Here is a 16,981-nt window from a genome sequence, read left to right as displayed (position 1 = left end):
GGGGTTTTACCGTTATGTTGAAATTATATTAAATTGGTAATTCCGTTGATTATTATATTAATTTATGAATGTTATTCTTATATTACTTGTTAAAAATTGATGATCTAGATGTGTAATTCCGTTAATTATTATATTAATTTATGAATGTTATATTACTTGATAAGAAGTGATGATCTAGATGTGAAATGCTTGAGGGGTGTGTAAACCCTTATTTTGTTAGATTTATCTATTGTGTATATGGAATTGAGCTATGAAATGAGATGTTGTATGGATGTGATTATGATTGTGATTGTGGTGCCTCACATCAATGACTAGGGATGGCACGACCTCTGGGTAAGTGATGCTACAGGGAGGGCGTGACCCTGGCATGGTGTGGGATGAGTAAGACGATTAACATGTATCACTTATGTCAAATATGGCAGCCCTGGCATAGGGTTAATTGCAAGAGATTTTGTGGATTGTGATGTGATTGTGGTTCCTCACATCAATGACTAGGGATGGCACGACCCCTGGGTAAGTGATGCTACAGGGAGGGCGTGACCCTGGCATGGTGTGGGATGAGTGAGGCAATTAACCCGTATCACTTATGTCAGTTGTGACGTGGCCTTGGCATAGTGTTAATTGTAAGATTTATGTGGATTGTGATGAATTGATTGTGATGTGATTGTGATGTGATTGTGGTTCCTCGCACTAATGACCAGGGATGATACGAACCTTGGGTAAGTAATGCTACAAGGACGAGCGTACCCCTGACATGGTGTGGGATGTGTGAGGTAATTAATACTTATGTTGGGGGTGGCACGACCTTGGGCAAGAGATGCTATAGGCGTGACCTTGTCATAGGGTTGATGGCAAGATTTGTGATGATTGTGGTGATTGCGAATTGTGACGTGATGATGATGCACGATTGATAAAATTATGATACATTGAAATGTTTATGAATATTTCGTTGAGTATCAAGTTATAATGAGATGATATGTTATGTGTTTGTATGTACTTTACATATAGATGTTTTCTTTTCTCACCGTACAATTTTGTGGATATTTTAGGTGAGGAAGATCCGGCTACGAGTGACATCTAGAATGCCAACAATTAAATTAGGGGTATGCTCTGATATTGTGACATCGGGGTAGAGGACTTTTAGAACAGAATTTTTATATGGATTTGGAATTGTAAATATCATTTTGAAAACAATTTGTAAACTCTTGTGTTTCATTTTCTAAATCTTTATTATTGTGGTTATTGAAGAATGATTTTTGAAGTTTCTCATGTGAACCCTTTTACTTTTTTTAAACATTTATTTGTAAAGTTACAGTATATGTGTTGGGGTAGTAAGGGTGTCACAAAGCCCGATGCAGATACTCTTGTGCCTGGCGTAGTTACTTTCTCCTACTAGGGATGGCAACGGGGCGGGGCGGGTACGGGTTTCATGATACCCATCCCCGTCCCCGCGAGCCAAACTCATACCCGTCCCCGTACCCGTACCCGTCGGGTATGTGATTTTCATCCCCGTCCCCGTCCCCGTCGGGTATCGGGTATACCCGTACCCGTACCCGTCAAATTTTTTATTTTATTATTTTTTAAAATATAATATTTTTAAATTATTTTTTAATTATATTATAATTATAATTAGATTATTTCTCTATCTCATATTATAATAAATAATTACACATAAAAAATACTAAAATTCTTTAATATAATTAAATTAAAAGTGAGTATTTAATTAAAAATGGGAACGAGGACGGGTATGGGTACGGGTACGGGGCGGGTAAGTACATACCCGTACCTGTACCCGTACCTGATTTAATATATCGGGTTTTACCCGTACCCGTACTCGGTCAAACCGGGTATTTCCCGTCAAAGTCAGGATGGGTTCGGGTATTACCCGCGGGTACGGGTATATTTGCCATCCCTATCTCCTACTCCTTAGCTCTTTCAAATTCCAATCCCATGGGTCTTCAACCTCAACTCTTCTACTCAATACCTACACAAAAATGAGGTGTACCAAGGTATTGTTAAATGATTTTTGGGTTAGCTATATCTGCACAAAAATTAAATCAAAAGAGAACAATTATATTGCAAGACTAAATGAAGAAATTCAAATTGTTTAATAATTTATATCAAAAAGTAAGTAGAAATGAGACTTAACAATGAGGATGTTGATTTTTGGGCTACTTTAGAGTAGCTAATATGGTAGTTGTTAGTTGTTGATTGACCATAAATCTAGGGTTCTATATTATATTTTTTGAATTACTGTACATACATATATGTGTACTTATATAGTGTTTCAATTGTTGATAGAAATTATTGAATATGTAAATATTATTACTTGTACATCCAGGAACTAATGTATTTTAATCTTAGGTAGATGTATATATGTTTTTCTTCTAATTATAGTAAAATTGTTAAGTGTAAAGATCATGAAGAGTCGTTACACTAATTTTAGCAACATTATAATCGTAATTAATTTTATCCTTATAATTAGTAATAATTATACTATATTTACCATTTTTTATGTTAAACTTTATTATCAAATTCAATCTCTTATTTTTTTATTAATATAATATATATAAGTACTAATTAATTGCAATTTCAAATTATTAAATACTTATCATAATTATTAATGCTTAAACATAATTTTACTAAATACAGTCTATTGCAATTATAATTTTATAAAAAATTGATATTATTTTAGTTACTAAAAAAATAAATCTATATCTAGTTTTGTCAAAAATAATTAATTAAAGAAATTTAAATTCAAATAATATGATATATGGGAGAAGAAAAATAGAAATAAAAGAAAAAATAATAATTGAGGCATTTGAAAAAATCTCATGTACAATTTTTCTATAAATAAATACAACATTTGAGTATCAATCATATTTGGTTTACAATATATCAACAAATCTAATTCTACATTAAGAAATTCTCTTTCATTCCTTTTTCTACAAAATTAGCTATTTTACATTATCAAATAATTAGAATTCATGTTCAACACAACAACAACAACAACAATAATAATAATAATAATAATAATAACTAATAACATTAACAATAATAATAATAAAAATTACCTATGTATTTTTTTTATACAATTTCCAAACTTCTCACTTTTCATTCGTCAACAATGGTTTAAATTTCATAAATTCATATGTGATAAGATAATGAGAAGAAATAAGAAAATGTATCTTCATGATGATAAATGCAATGTAGGATAAGAATTGAATAATATACGAGTGAGAAATTTTGTACCTATTCATAGTGCAATTCACATAGCTAGAGTCAATACGAAGTTGGTGTCCTTAATTGACATTAATGTCATTAAATTTACTAAATGCTAATAAATTGGTTTTATAATTAATAGAAAACATTTTAAATTTTAAAAGGTCAAAAAGTTATAGAAAAAAGTGGGTTCGAGCTACGTAATTTTTTAGTAGACTATTTTATTTTTAATAATATATAGATATAGATATGTTAACATTCAACATTCAAATTAAAAATTTTATACAAGTAAAAATTATTTATTTCTTTCTAAATATAAACAAAAACTTTAATACAAGTTTTTTTTTTCTTTTTTATCCTTCGAAATTACATTGATGACACCAAGGTTCCATGTAACACTATGAGTTTTAGGATTGTTTATTTAATTTTATTAATTAAGTAATTTATATGATTTTTTTAACTTTAAGTATTAATGAATTCTTATGAGTTTAGTTGTTTAAGAGTAGGGATGACACATAAACCTATACCCGTGGGTAGGAATGGCAACGGGACGGGGTGGGTACGAGTTTCATGATACCCGTCCCCGTCCCCGCGAGTCAAACCCATCCCTGTCCTCGTACCCGTACCCGTCGGGTATATGATTTTTATCCACATCCCTGACCCCGTCGAGTATTGGGTATACCCGTATCCGTACCCGTACCCGTCAATTTTTTTATTTTTTATTTTTGTAAAAAAATGATATTTTAAAATTATTTTTTATTATATTATAATTATAATTAGGTTATTTCTCTCTCATATTATAATAAATAATCATACATAAAAAAAATATTAAAATTCTTTAATATAATCAAATTAAAAGTGGGTATTAAATTAAAAATGGGAACGGGGACGGGTACGGGTACGGGTAAGTACATACCCGTACCCGTACCCATTCCCGGTTTAATATATCGGGTTTTACCCATATTCATACCCGTACCCTGTCAAACCGGGTATTCCCCGTCAATGTCGAGACGGGTACGAGTATATTTGTCATCCCTACCCGTGGGTAATACTCGAACCCGTCCCGAATTTGACAGGTAAAATCTGGTTTGACCGGGTAATGGTAAAATCTGATATATTAAATCGGGTACAGGTACAGATACGAATATATACGTACTTGCTGTGACACCCTCTACCCCAACATACATATACAGTAATTATAAAAAATATAAAAAAAATTTCATCATTAAAAATGAAATTTCCAGCCACGTAAGGGTAAAGAGTTCACATTCATAAACTTAATCCAAATAACATGCCGGTAAAATTACAAAGAAATAAAACTGAATTTTCTAAAATAATTTAATAAGAACATCTTTAAACTAATTCTATCTATGTCCCGATGTCACATGTCCTATCAGAGCAAAACCCAACATAGAAGCCTAAGCTTCATCACCAACATCCTCAGCCTCACGCTGATGATCACCTGTATAACAGTCAAAATAGAACAACACGAGAAAAGGGAGTGAGAAACATCTCACTCTGGCTCACAGTGTAGAAATATACACCGAATAGCCAAACACAAACAAAATAAGTATAACATAGATAAATTAATAATAACATCACACTCATCCAAGACATAAACCATCACTTTATCATATAACATTAAGAATGCATATGCATGGACACGGACTACATATTATCATGCATGTTGCGCCAGTAAAACATCACATGGCATATTGCCGCTAGCAATACACAAAGAGTAGTCTAGGAGTACATGCCGGGTCACACCCTCTGCGCACTCTCACTAGAAGGATATACTACCATAGTCTCGTCGGGATAGCTAAGCCGCGCAAGATACATCCCATGAACACAATGGGCGAGACTGGGACTTCCAAACCGAGCTATCCCCAAGGACTAATCCCCAAAGCTTTTACACTAGGGGGCCTTCTCTGGCGGTGTATTCCATATCGTACCCTTAAAACACTTATGCAAATGATGCATGTCATTCAAGACTCTATGCATTCTCATATCTCATTATCATTTCTCATTCCCATATCACATTATCATGTCTCAATATCACTTTTCACATCATCTCATCATATTCACATAGTCATCACTTTTCACATCATCTCATCATATTCACATAATCATCATTTTTCACATCATCTCATCATATTCACATAGTGTCTACAGAACACTCAAAATCATATCAAAACTGATATATTTTCAAAAATAAACACATATTTATACATCTCATTCAACAAGGAATACATCAGAACAATCAGAAAGCAAAACAGAAAATATTCATATTTTGCCTGTTTCTCATAGGGTTCCCACAGGAACCCACGGAGCACTCTAATTCATATCAAAACTTGTTTATTTTCAAGATTATATACATATTTACACTCAGCAAATATCAAGAAACACAACAGAAAACTCAGAAGGTAAAACAGAAAACATTTAAAATTTGCCTCTTACAATTATCAATGCATTCCCTTAGGGTTTCCCATAGGAACCCATAGAAATCTCAATTCATACGATTAATTACATATAAGAAAACAATAGGCAAAACAGATACAATTGGGAAAAACCCTTCATACATAAGCATACAATAAATGCAACAAACACAGGATTGGGGGCCAATCCCACTACCCAGCATACAATCCCACACCCAGAGCGAGGTTTCTCACTCCCCCCTTACCTGGATGAGCAGAAGACGGATGGTCTTGGTGTGATCTAAGATCGTTCCTGAATACTCTTCCTTAGAGGTCTTTGTTTCTCCTCTCTTTTTTTTTCTAACCCCTCAGAATGCAAATGAGGCAGATAGGGTTAACACTACCTGATTCCTTTCTTAAAATTAATCTATTGGGTTGGGTCAACCCAACCCATTTTCCTTCTCTTCTAACCCACTTCTCTTTCTCCTCAAAATAATTAAATAAAATAAATACATGTATATTATAAAATATTTTTCCTCTATAATAATAATATATTTCTGACCCAAAATATAATAATAAATTTCAATAAAAAAATATCATATAAAATCAACCTTCTCTTAAAACATATAAATATTTATTTAAAAATACTTATTTAATAAGTACAAAATAATTGTCCAAAATAATAATTATTTAAAACGTACAAAATAATATTTCTATATAATTATTAAAATAATTATGATCAAATACCATATAATAATAATAATAACAATAACCTTTTTGAAAACTGGGGTGTTACACTTGCCACGTTCTCGTCCCTGTCTCCATCTCCATCCCTGATTTAATACCCGTTCCCGATTTAATTGTGGTAATGAATTTTAATATTTAATATGTGTGATTATTTATTATGATGTGAAATATTTGTAATTGTTTAATTATTAAGAAGTCTCTTGTTTAAAATATGAAATAGACAAACAACATAATTATAATTGTAATATAATGAAAACATAATTTGAAAATATTGTGTATTTTTTTTTTTGCAAAAAAAATTTAATTTTTGACGGGTACGGGCACGTGTATACTTGATATCCGATGGGGACAGAGATAAGAAGAAAATTATATACTCGATGGGTATGGGTACGGGGATGAAGATGGGTTTGAGCCACGGGGACGGGGAGGAGGACGGGTATCATGAAACTTATTGTACCCGACCTACCCCATATTGCCATCCCTATTTAATAGTTGTTAAGTTAAGGTCAAAGTTGACTAAGTTTAGGGGAAGGTATATAAGTTTTCTTAAGACTTGAACTTTATAAGTTCATTTTCTTAAGAAAATTATAGAAAAGTTCTATAGTCATTAAGATTTCTTTCCTTTTGTTGACTTCAGAAAGTGTTTAGATCATTCCCTTGGAGTTAGATTGAGTAGTTGTTTTGTGATTCAAAGTTTTAGGAGTTGAAAATCAAAGGGAGAAGTTGTTGTATGAGATGTTTGGGAATCTCAAGTTTCTTCCTTTCTTCTTATTCTTTGGAAGATTTGAGGTAAGGGAAGTTTGTAAAGTTGATCTTGTTGTGTTGTATATGTTGATCATTACATGAATTCATCAATTTTGTGAATATATGTTGAATTGAGAAGTGAAACTCTTAGGTTTTAGGTTTTTTTTTGAATGTGTTGAGGAGAAAGTGATGATTTGAACTATTGGTTTGTTGTATGTTGAGATTTTTGATGTATCTCAATTGGTTATAATGTATATATATGGTATTATGGATTGCATGCTGGTTTGGGGATGATTTTCAGGTGATTGGAGCCAAATCATGGTTTTTCCAAGTGTAAAAATTGTAGTCTTCTCGTCGGGCATAACTTCATGACACTAGTATAGATGAGCTAAAGGCTCTCTGTCTCATTAACATCGGGCATGGGAAGACAACACCAGGTGTGGACATTAGGAGTGAGCAGATCTCACTGAGCGTGGATGTGTTGAATATGTACAAGTTATTTATTGTTGTATATTATGTTGTGAATGTATGGATAACATATTGTTGAGTAATGCTTTGCTGAGTTATGCAAATGGCATGTTGTTGTAGAAAGTTATGTTGTGAAAGCTTGAAGCATATATGGAATTGTGTTATGGTTATAGACCTAAGACTAGAGGATAAGGGTTTTTTTTAAAAGATGAAATATCCCATTGTACATTGATATATGTTGTGGTGCTCTAGGAGCTCAGTTGTTAAAAAACCCATCTTGATTATAGTTGTCTTTTGAAGTGGAGTGTGGAATCTCCTTTAGGTCCTTATTTAATATCATATGGGGGCTAGGTCGAACCATAATAGTTTAGAAGTGACCAATCGAGTAAGGTACAAAGTTAGGGGCTAAAATCCTTAACTAAGTACTGAAAAGGTGCGCAATATTTGAAAGGTAATTGGCAGGCTAATTCTACATAGACTTATTTATGCACGCTAAGGTTGTGTTAGACTCACACCCAAGTCATTCTACTCCTGACAAGGATATTGAACTTTCCTAGTTTAGGTGATGAAATCCTAAAAATCGCGTTGTGTTGTGTATTGATATCCAAAGTTGTTATTGATATAGCAAGCCTAAAAAATGGTGTTGTTAAGTTGGTTTGGTAGGGTCAAGTCACTTAGATCGCTTACCCTTATTGTAAGAGATATCTTTGTTGAAATGTGATATGACACATTATGTTATTGTGTTGCTATATGTTGTTACGTTGTATTTTGTTGTAAGTTGATATGTTGTTTAATTGTTATTTTGATTAAACTGTTAATCATGTGGTATGTAGAAATGAAAGTTGTTAAGTTGTTATGCTAATAATAAGTTGTTGAACTACGTTGTGAGTTGATATGCAATTGAGTTAAGAATTATGTGTTGATTGAGTTGTTAATATAGTTAGTGAAATACTTTCTATATTATACGTTGATTTCTTGATTTCAAACTTACCCTTGCATTTTCGTTGTTGTTGAATTGGAAATGATCATATCAATATGGGAGCAGGGTAGAACTAGGCTGGAGGGTGAGTAACATTTTGAAGGACATGTTAGAGATGATGATATTGTTTGGGATGTGGTGTGGAGTAACATTCAAGGCTATTGGACCTAAGAATTAGCGTGGTATGGAGCTTGCGATTGCTTAGAGCTCGGTAAATACTTTCTTTCTCTACTTCATCTCTTTTGCTTGGAGTTGAGGTAAGAGGAACTAGAACTTATTTGTGGTTGATTTGTTAGAGTTGTATGTTTGTAATGGTTGCTAATTGGTTAAAATAGATGTAGTTATGTTGTTGGATCACATGATTTGAAGCTGATTATGGAACTTTGGTGTTCTTAGTTTTTCAAGAGAAAATTCGGTGAGATCGGTGGAAATATTTTGTTGCATGTGTTATTTATTGATTGAAATGAGTTGCGGATGATGCATATGTATATTGTGTTACATTGCATGTTGGTATCTTCTGGTTTTTAAATGGATTTAAGCCAAATTCATGATCTACGAGTGTAGAAATCACTATCATGTCATGAGCGCCTTATTGATGTCGGGCATGGTTTCAACCAAGGATACTTTATCTTGCTCATGTCGGGTGCAAGATTGGTGGAATTGGGCATGAGGCGAGAGAATTTTATTGGGTTGAACTAGCATTGGGCATGCTTTGAATTGTGTCAGGTGTGAGGTGAGAAAATTGACTATGCTGAGATTAGTATTGAGTGCCAAAAGAATAACATAAAGCACAAGGAGAAAGAATCGTTTATGCCTAGAATGGGGTTGGACGTGGAACTTTGTCATGCTAAGTGTGAGGGCCTATGGGTCTTTACCTAATCCATTCCAAGCATAGGTTAAATGACATTTAGTGTGGGCAAGGCAAAAAACTCCCTACCTCAATGATGTTAGATGCAAAGTATGCGGTGTTGGGCACAATTTACTTTGAAAAATCTTGTTGTTTGATTTGTGATATGGTGAACATGGATAGTTTAGGTGAATCTATTGCATGTTGTATATTGATTGGTGATAATGTTCTATGTATATTGGGATAATATATATATATATATATATATATATATATATATATAGATGAATTTAAATGTTGATGCATGGTTGATGTGTGATGTTGAGAATGCTACATGTATTTAGGCATATTGATCGACTTAGGACCAGAAGGGAGATTGTTTTTGAAAGTTGGATATCCCATTATATGGTGCTCTACGAACCCAATTGTTGAAAGACTCTCCTTCAGTAGTTGTTATCTTTTAGAGTAAATGGTTGAGTTTTCTCTAAGACCTTAGTTGATGTGATATGTGAGACAAGTCAAGGCATATCAACTATAAATAACCACAATATAGGGGGCATGTCGAGCTATATTGCTTATAAGTGACCATTATTGATCCATATGTGAGCAAGGTCAAGACATATGTATATAAAAAGACCAACTAAGTAAAGTATAAGGTTGAGGGCTTAGTCTCTAACTGAGTACTAGAGGGACGTAATATTTGGACAATCAATGGGCTAATTCCATAGAGGACTTAATGTTGTAAGCTAATATCTTGATAGACTCATACTCAAATTGTTCTACCCAAACAGGAATATTAGACTTCATAATTTAAATGACATAATCTAAGAAACCATGTAAAAATGTCGTGTTAGTTCGATAGGGTCAAACTACTTAGATTGCTCACCTTGTTGTTGAAGATCTTTATAGGTGAATGCGTGACAATACATTAGTTGAGATGTATGCATATGATGCAATGTGGTTTGGTGTTGTTCATATGCTTTGGTGATTATATTATTGGATGGCATGGTTGTGATGTAAGCTTAATATGCTTGAGTTGCTTGTCTTTCAATCTTGTTTATGCCATGTTGGGGGTGTTTTATGTTGATTATATGTTGTGAACCATGAAGTGTTTTATTGCTGGTTTGGCATTGGTGATTAGTATAGTTGTCTTTACTTCTATACTTGTTATTTGTATACTCTTTTGAAATCTAGCTTACTCTTGCATATTTCCTAGTGATTGGACTGTGATGATCATGTTTACATGAGAATAGGGTAAGGTTATCTAGAAGCAGGTTGGAGATTTGGTTAGCCATGTTATTTGCAGTGTAGCCCTTGGCTACTTTTGTTCATTTTGTTATAGTTGTTTGACTTTGACTTAGGGTCATATATTATAGTTTTGGATTATTGTATATACATGTACACTTATATAGTTTTCAATTACCTTTGCAAAATTTTATTGTCCTATATATGTATATAGTTTACTATGATGTTTTCCAAGATATATAATCATGTGCAGTGACGGATCCAGAAATTTTAAGTAGTGGGGGCAATATTTAAATACATAAATTTGTCAAAATATAAAATAAAATTTCTATAAAGATAAATACATATCATAATTATTCTCTACGAGTTTTCATAGTTTGAAAACATTGAATGATTTGCTCATTTTCAATACTATCAAAATCCTCTATCTCTATATAAGTAACTAAACAATCATTTAACCATTCATCTCCCATACGATTGCGCATCCGATTCTTGATGATATTCATAGCAGAAAAAGCTCTTTCAACTGATGCAGTTGCCACTGGTAGTATCAAGGCTAGCTCTAAAAGCAAATATACCAATGGATATACAACATGTTTTCTTGTCTCCACAAGCTTCATAGAAAGATCACCAATCCCTTCTAATTTTGAAAAAGCACTGTCAAAACATACATCTATGAAATAATTTTCAAGTTGATTATCTAATGCCAAAAGTTCAATTGGAGAAAATTCAGAAGAATAAAATTTAGCAAAACGAATCAACTTCTCCTTGTCAAATGCAGAAAATGAATCTCTTGGATTTAAACATGCTACACAAAGAAGCAACTCAGTATTTTCTTCTGTGAAATGATTGTTTAACTCTTGAAGTTGTTGATCAATCACTTGAAAAAATAATTCAACTTGAAAATGATGTAGATTAGAAACTTTCTCTACCCTACGCCTTGACCTTCCTTGTGTTTGAAAAGTGTCATTCATATTTAGAACCACAATGTTATGGTTTTCACAAAATGATGAAACATTATTGAGCAAAGAAGACCAACCATCATCTTTCATTGCTTGTAACCTTTGTTTGGACACTGAAACTAATTTCATAACATTTACAATATCTCGATCACTTCTTTGCAATGCTTGAGATAACTCATGAGTAATCCCTAAAATATTTTTCATCAAGTGTAAGGTGAAAACAAATTCAAAAGTTTGCATAGAATTCAATAAAGCACATGTTTCGCCTTTTTGTGCTAAACTCATGCCATCTTCCTCAACTATTTCAAGCACATCAATCGTGGAAGGGAACAAGGAAAGTAGACTAAGTAATGTATCATAATGCGAGCTCCATCTAGTATCTCCCGCCTTTTTTATTGTAGTTTCTTGATTCAAGCTACGCCCACTAAAGATTTCTCCTTTTTGCAATGCTTATTTCACCTTTGCAATTTGACTTTCTCGAAGAATATCTCGGCGCTTACATGATGCTCCAACAACATTAGAAATATTAGCAACCAAGTTAAAAAATAATGCAACTCCAACATGTTTTTTTGCCACTGTAACAAGAGCTAATTGAAGTTGATGGGCAAAACAATGAATATAAAATGCGGAACAATTCTCTTTTAATATCAAGCTTTTGAGACAATTAAATTCACCTTGCATATTACTTTCTCCATCATATCCTTGTCCACGCAACCTTGATAAACTTAATCCATATTTTGAAAACAATGACTCCACAGCTATTTTCAATGATAAAGCATTAGTATTAGAAACATGAACAAGACCAAGAAAACGCTCTATAACTTGTCCCTTTTTATTAACATAACGTAAAATCACAACCATTTGCTCTTTCACTGAGATATCTCGAGATTCATCAATCAAAATAGGAAAAAAATTATCTCCTAGATCATCAAGTATAGCTTTAGTAGTTTCACTAACAGTAGATCTAACAATATCTTTTTGTATTTTAGGAGCTATCAACTTAAGATTTCCATGAGCATTTTTTATCACTTTATGAATAACTTCATTGTGGTCAGCAAGAAAATCTAAAAGTTCAAGAAAATTTTCCTTATTACTTGATGACATTGACTCATCATTACCACGAAAAGTTAATCCTTGGCGTAATAAGAATCGAATGCAATCAACTATTGCAGTCAAATGAATTCGATATTCCTTTTTAGTTTGATCAGACTGCTTACACATTGCAACTTCAATATGTTGCTTTTGTTTCATCAAAGATTGACAATTCCTCCATGCTTGATTATGAAAACTATTTGGACCTCCAACATGAACTTTAAATCTCTCACTTTTTTTCCAATTTGTAAAACCTTCTATTATGAATACATCACCACTACCTTTATGTTCCCCAACATGTGATCTCATAAGAAAAATATAAACAATATGCTGCATCCTCCTTTTGACTATATTCTAACCAACTTCCATATTTTAAATACCAATCCAGATTAAATTTACGAATGGTATCTCCAAATTGTCTTTGTGGAAAATTTATCTCTTTTGGTTGACAAGGACCCTTTGCAAATAATATCTTCTAACATCATCTCTATCACTTGGATGATAATCTGAAATTTTTGGCCTTAAACAAGGATCATCAAGAAGCCTTTCCAAATCACATTCTAAAAATCTTTTTTTGGTTAGTGAACCCAATTTGACTTCTTTTTCAACATGTATTTGAGGAGAAGATGGTTGCTCTGAAGATGATTTTCTTTTAAAATACATTTCCATTACAACTAAAAGCAATATAATTTTAATTAATATAATGTTCATAACATACAATGTTTCTTCTAAACATAAAAATAGAATGAGTAAATCAAAATCAAAATACTAAATTTCTCATTGAAAATAAAAAAATTAATTCAAATAAAGCAATATAAAAATAATAACTTTAAATACACTAACCTCAAAGACCACTTTAAATGGATAGTTTAGCTATTCAAACAAGAAGGAGTATAGATGAAAGAAGAAGTTTATTTCTTTTCTTCCAATTTCACTCTTCTACACTTTAAAATATGTTAGAGGTAGAAGAGAACCTCAAAATATAAAAAATTAGAAAAAATAAAAATAAAACAAAAAAAAAGATATAAAATATCTAAAAAGAGGTTAATAACAACTTATGATTTTTTTAAAAACTTAAATCACATATATTATTTAATTTATAATTTTTTTCATCTTGATTTACAATTTAAATGCATAATATTTTTTTAAAACATGTAATTTGTTGTTAATTATTATAACATACTAAAATATTTTTAAAAAAATTTCCTTTCTCATATAAAGATAACTGTAACGAAACTTAAATTCAGTTTTACTTTTATAATTTTTTTAGTTTTTTTTTTATTTTTTAGTTTTTAAATTTTAAATGAAGATAATATAATATTATATATATTATTAAAAAAAACTAAAAAATTAGTGGGGGCCACAAATTAATGCATCCGTTCCCGTAACAAAATTTAAATTCAGTTTTAATTTTAATTTTTTTAGTTTTTATTTAACTTTTTTGTTTTTAAATTTTAAATAAAGACAATATAATATTTTATATTATTAAAAAACAAAATTGAAAAGTTAGTGGGGCAACTGCCCCCACAAGCTCCAACGTGCGTCCGTCATTGATCATGTGAACCTTAGGTAGGTGTTGTATTTCTATTGTAGTAGGTAATTTCATCAAGTGTAGGACCATAACGGATTGTTACACTTATATTTATGTTTTTGGTTGTTGAGTTATGTACACATACACACACATGGGTGAAGGGAGGGGGGACTAGAGGGGCCATGGTCCCCCATTTTTTTTTTAATGTACCAACATTACTTTTAAAAAAAATTTCCCCCACTTAAATTTATATAAAAAAATATATTATAGATTGATGCATGACAACTTTCATGTTAATTTACACTTGGGAGAAGAAAAAGAGAGAAATATATGTGAGACATGATATATAATGTGATAGAAAGAAAGATAAAAAAGTATAAGTGATAATAAACTATTTATGATATTAGAATATTTACATATAATAGGTAGGTGTTGTATTTCAATATATAGATAGAAGGTAGTTTTATTAAGTCTAGGGACCATAGCAAATTGTTACACTTATATTTATGTTTTTGGTTGTTGAGTTATGTACACATATACACACATGGGTCGAGGAGGGAGGGTGGACTCGAGGGGCCATGGTCCCCCCCATTTTTTCAAAATGTACCAACATTACTTTAATAAACATTTGCCTCACTAAAATTTATTTAAAAATATATTACAGATTGATAAATGAAAACTTTCATTTTAGTTGACACTTAGGAAAAAAACAAGAAAGAAATATATGTGAGACATGATATATAATGTGATAGAAAGAAAGATAAAAATAAAAGGATAAGTGATAATAAACTATTTATGATATTAAAATATTTACATATAATAGGTAGGTGTTGTATTTCTATAGATAATTAGTGATTTTATTAAGTGTAAGGACCATAGCATATTGTTATATTTATATTTATGTTTTCGGTTGTTGAGTTATGTACACATTTACACACATGGGTGGAGGGAGGGTGGACTAGAGGGACCATGGTCCCTCCATTTTTTTAAAATGTACTAATTTTTAAAAAAAAAATTTGCCCTGCTAAAATTTATATAAAAAAGGATTATAGATAAATAAATGAAAACTTTCATGTTAGTTTACACTTAGGAAAAGAAAAAAGAGAGAAATATATGTGATGAGACATGATATATAAAGTGATAGAAAGAAAGATAAAAAAAATATGATATTAGTTAAAATTTATATTAATTCAAAATCATATCTCAAAATTGAAAATAATCATTATTTTATATAAATGTAAAAGATAAAAGACTAAAATAAATATTTTAATAAATAAAAAACTAAAATAAATTTTAATTAAAATAAATACCAAAATATAATTTAACTTATAAGTTAATTAAAAAAAATATCTGCATACTTTTGGATTGCTTTCTTTCTTACTTTTACTATACCGAGAAACATATATAATAATTAAAAAAAAAAATGGTCAATTTATTTAGCAATTAATTAATTAATTGGGCGTAAACTATTGTAAAAGTTTTAGACATTGACTTTTTTTATTTCATGCCAATTTTCTAATTTCCAAATATTGATCAATTTTAATTGATATTAATTAATTAATATTGACTAATCTTTCTATCAATAAAGCAACCGTAAAATAAATTGACAAATTTGTGAGAATATTTACGATTGTAGGTTTTGTGGAAAAAAAATGGAAAGAAAATTGTTGGAAAGGATTTAATTTTGATTGTGGCTTATATTCTTAATTGTTCACTAAAAGTTATCATATTTGTGCAGTTTTATAAGTTTAAAAAGTTACATTAATTAAATAATCTACTAAGGTGAATCTGTAGGTGTAGATTTGGATTTCTCTATAAAAAAAATGTGTAGATATGGATACTTCACAAATTTTTTATACAAAATTTTAACTTCATATTACATTATTGTTATTATATATATTTTGGTAGAATAGAGAGTCTTTATGTGTTTATATATTTTATCTCAATACAAAAAATGAGGGAGAAAAAAAGTTAAGATAAAAATAATAATCAATTATATTATAAAAAATAAAATAGTCTAATCAAAATATGTATATAAAAGAAAATAATTACTTTTATTAGTAGTATATATATTTTAAAAAAGTTAAATTAACTATATTTATGAAATAGAAAAAAAAAACTTTTTTAAAACAGACATTATATTGAACTTATTATTATTATTTTTAAATAAAGTTCTATACATATAATCAGAATTAGACTCTGGTCAATTCGAAAGATCTATAAAGTAACAAACATATGATTGAGAAAGTTATTTATATTTTAACATTTAAATTTAAGAAATTCAAACACACCAATAAAATAAAAAAAATAATAAAATGCAATAACATGTGTCGTAAGAACATGTACTTAAAATTATTATTTATTCTTTTTCTTAATATTACATTTTATAAATTTTAAAATATTAAATAACTAAAAATATGCTTAATGAAATACTAGTAGTTGTAAAAAAGGAAAATAATACTAATTTCAAAAATAAAAAACACTTATTTCAGAAATTTTTATTTAAGTTATTATTTATTAGTATCCTTAATGTAACAATCTGTCTTAATTCCTACGACAAATAATTAATAGTGAAAAATAATTAATAATTTAAAATTTGTATATATACAAATACGTGGACATGTACTCTATCTCGTGCATATAAAGGCAAAACAATATGTAAATATATACGATATAAATATAATAATTCTGTAAATGTAAATTATACAATTTAAATTGTCAATTAAGCAG

The 16,981-nt window shown here is 30.4% G+C and overlaps 1 protein-coding gene and 1 pseudogene across 1 annotated transcript; both read right to left on the bottom strand.

Annotated features, from left to right (window-relative positions):
• Positions 1-9,960: 9,960 nt before the first annotated feature.
• On the bottom strand, positions 9,961-13,389 carry LOC145957017 (uncharacterized; annotated as a pseudogene).
• LOC145957141 (uncharacterized) lies at positions 11,020-11,913 on the bottom strand. Its single transcript, XM_083073356.1, has one exon. It carries the CDS (start codon positions 11,911-11,913, stop codon positions 11,020-11,022), a length of 894 nt encoding a protein of 297 aa, XP_082929482.1.
• Positions 13,390-16,981: the final 3,592 nt, after the last annotated feature.

This window comes from Cajanus cajan, chromosome 4 (genome assembly GCF_000230855.2).
Source record: "Cajanus cajan strain Asha chromosome 4, NIPB_CcT2T_4, whole genome shotgun sequence".
Lineage (NCBI taxonomy): Eukaryota > Viridiplantae > Streptophyta > Magnoliopsida > Fabales > Fabaceae > Cajanus > Cajanus cajan.
This window is presented reverse-complemented; position numbering and strand designations above follow the sequence as displayed.

Excerpts from the sequence above, each read along its gene's own strand:
- LOC145957141 (XM_083073356.1), bottom strand. The coding sequence starts at position 11,913 with ATGAGTTTAGCACAAAAAGGCGAAACATGTGCTTTATTGAATTCTATG.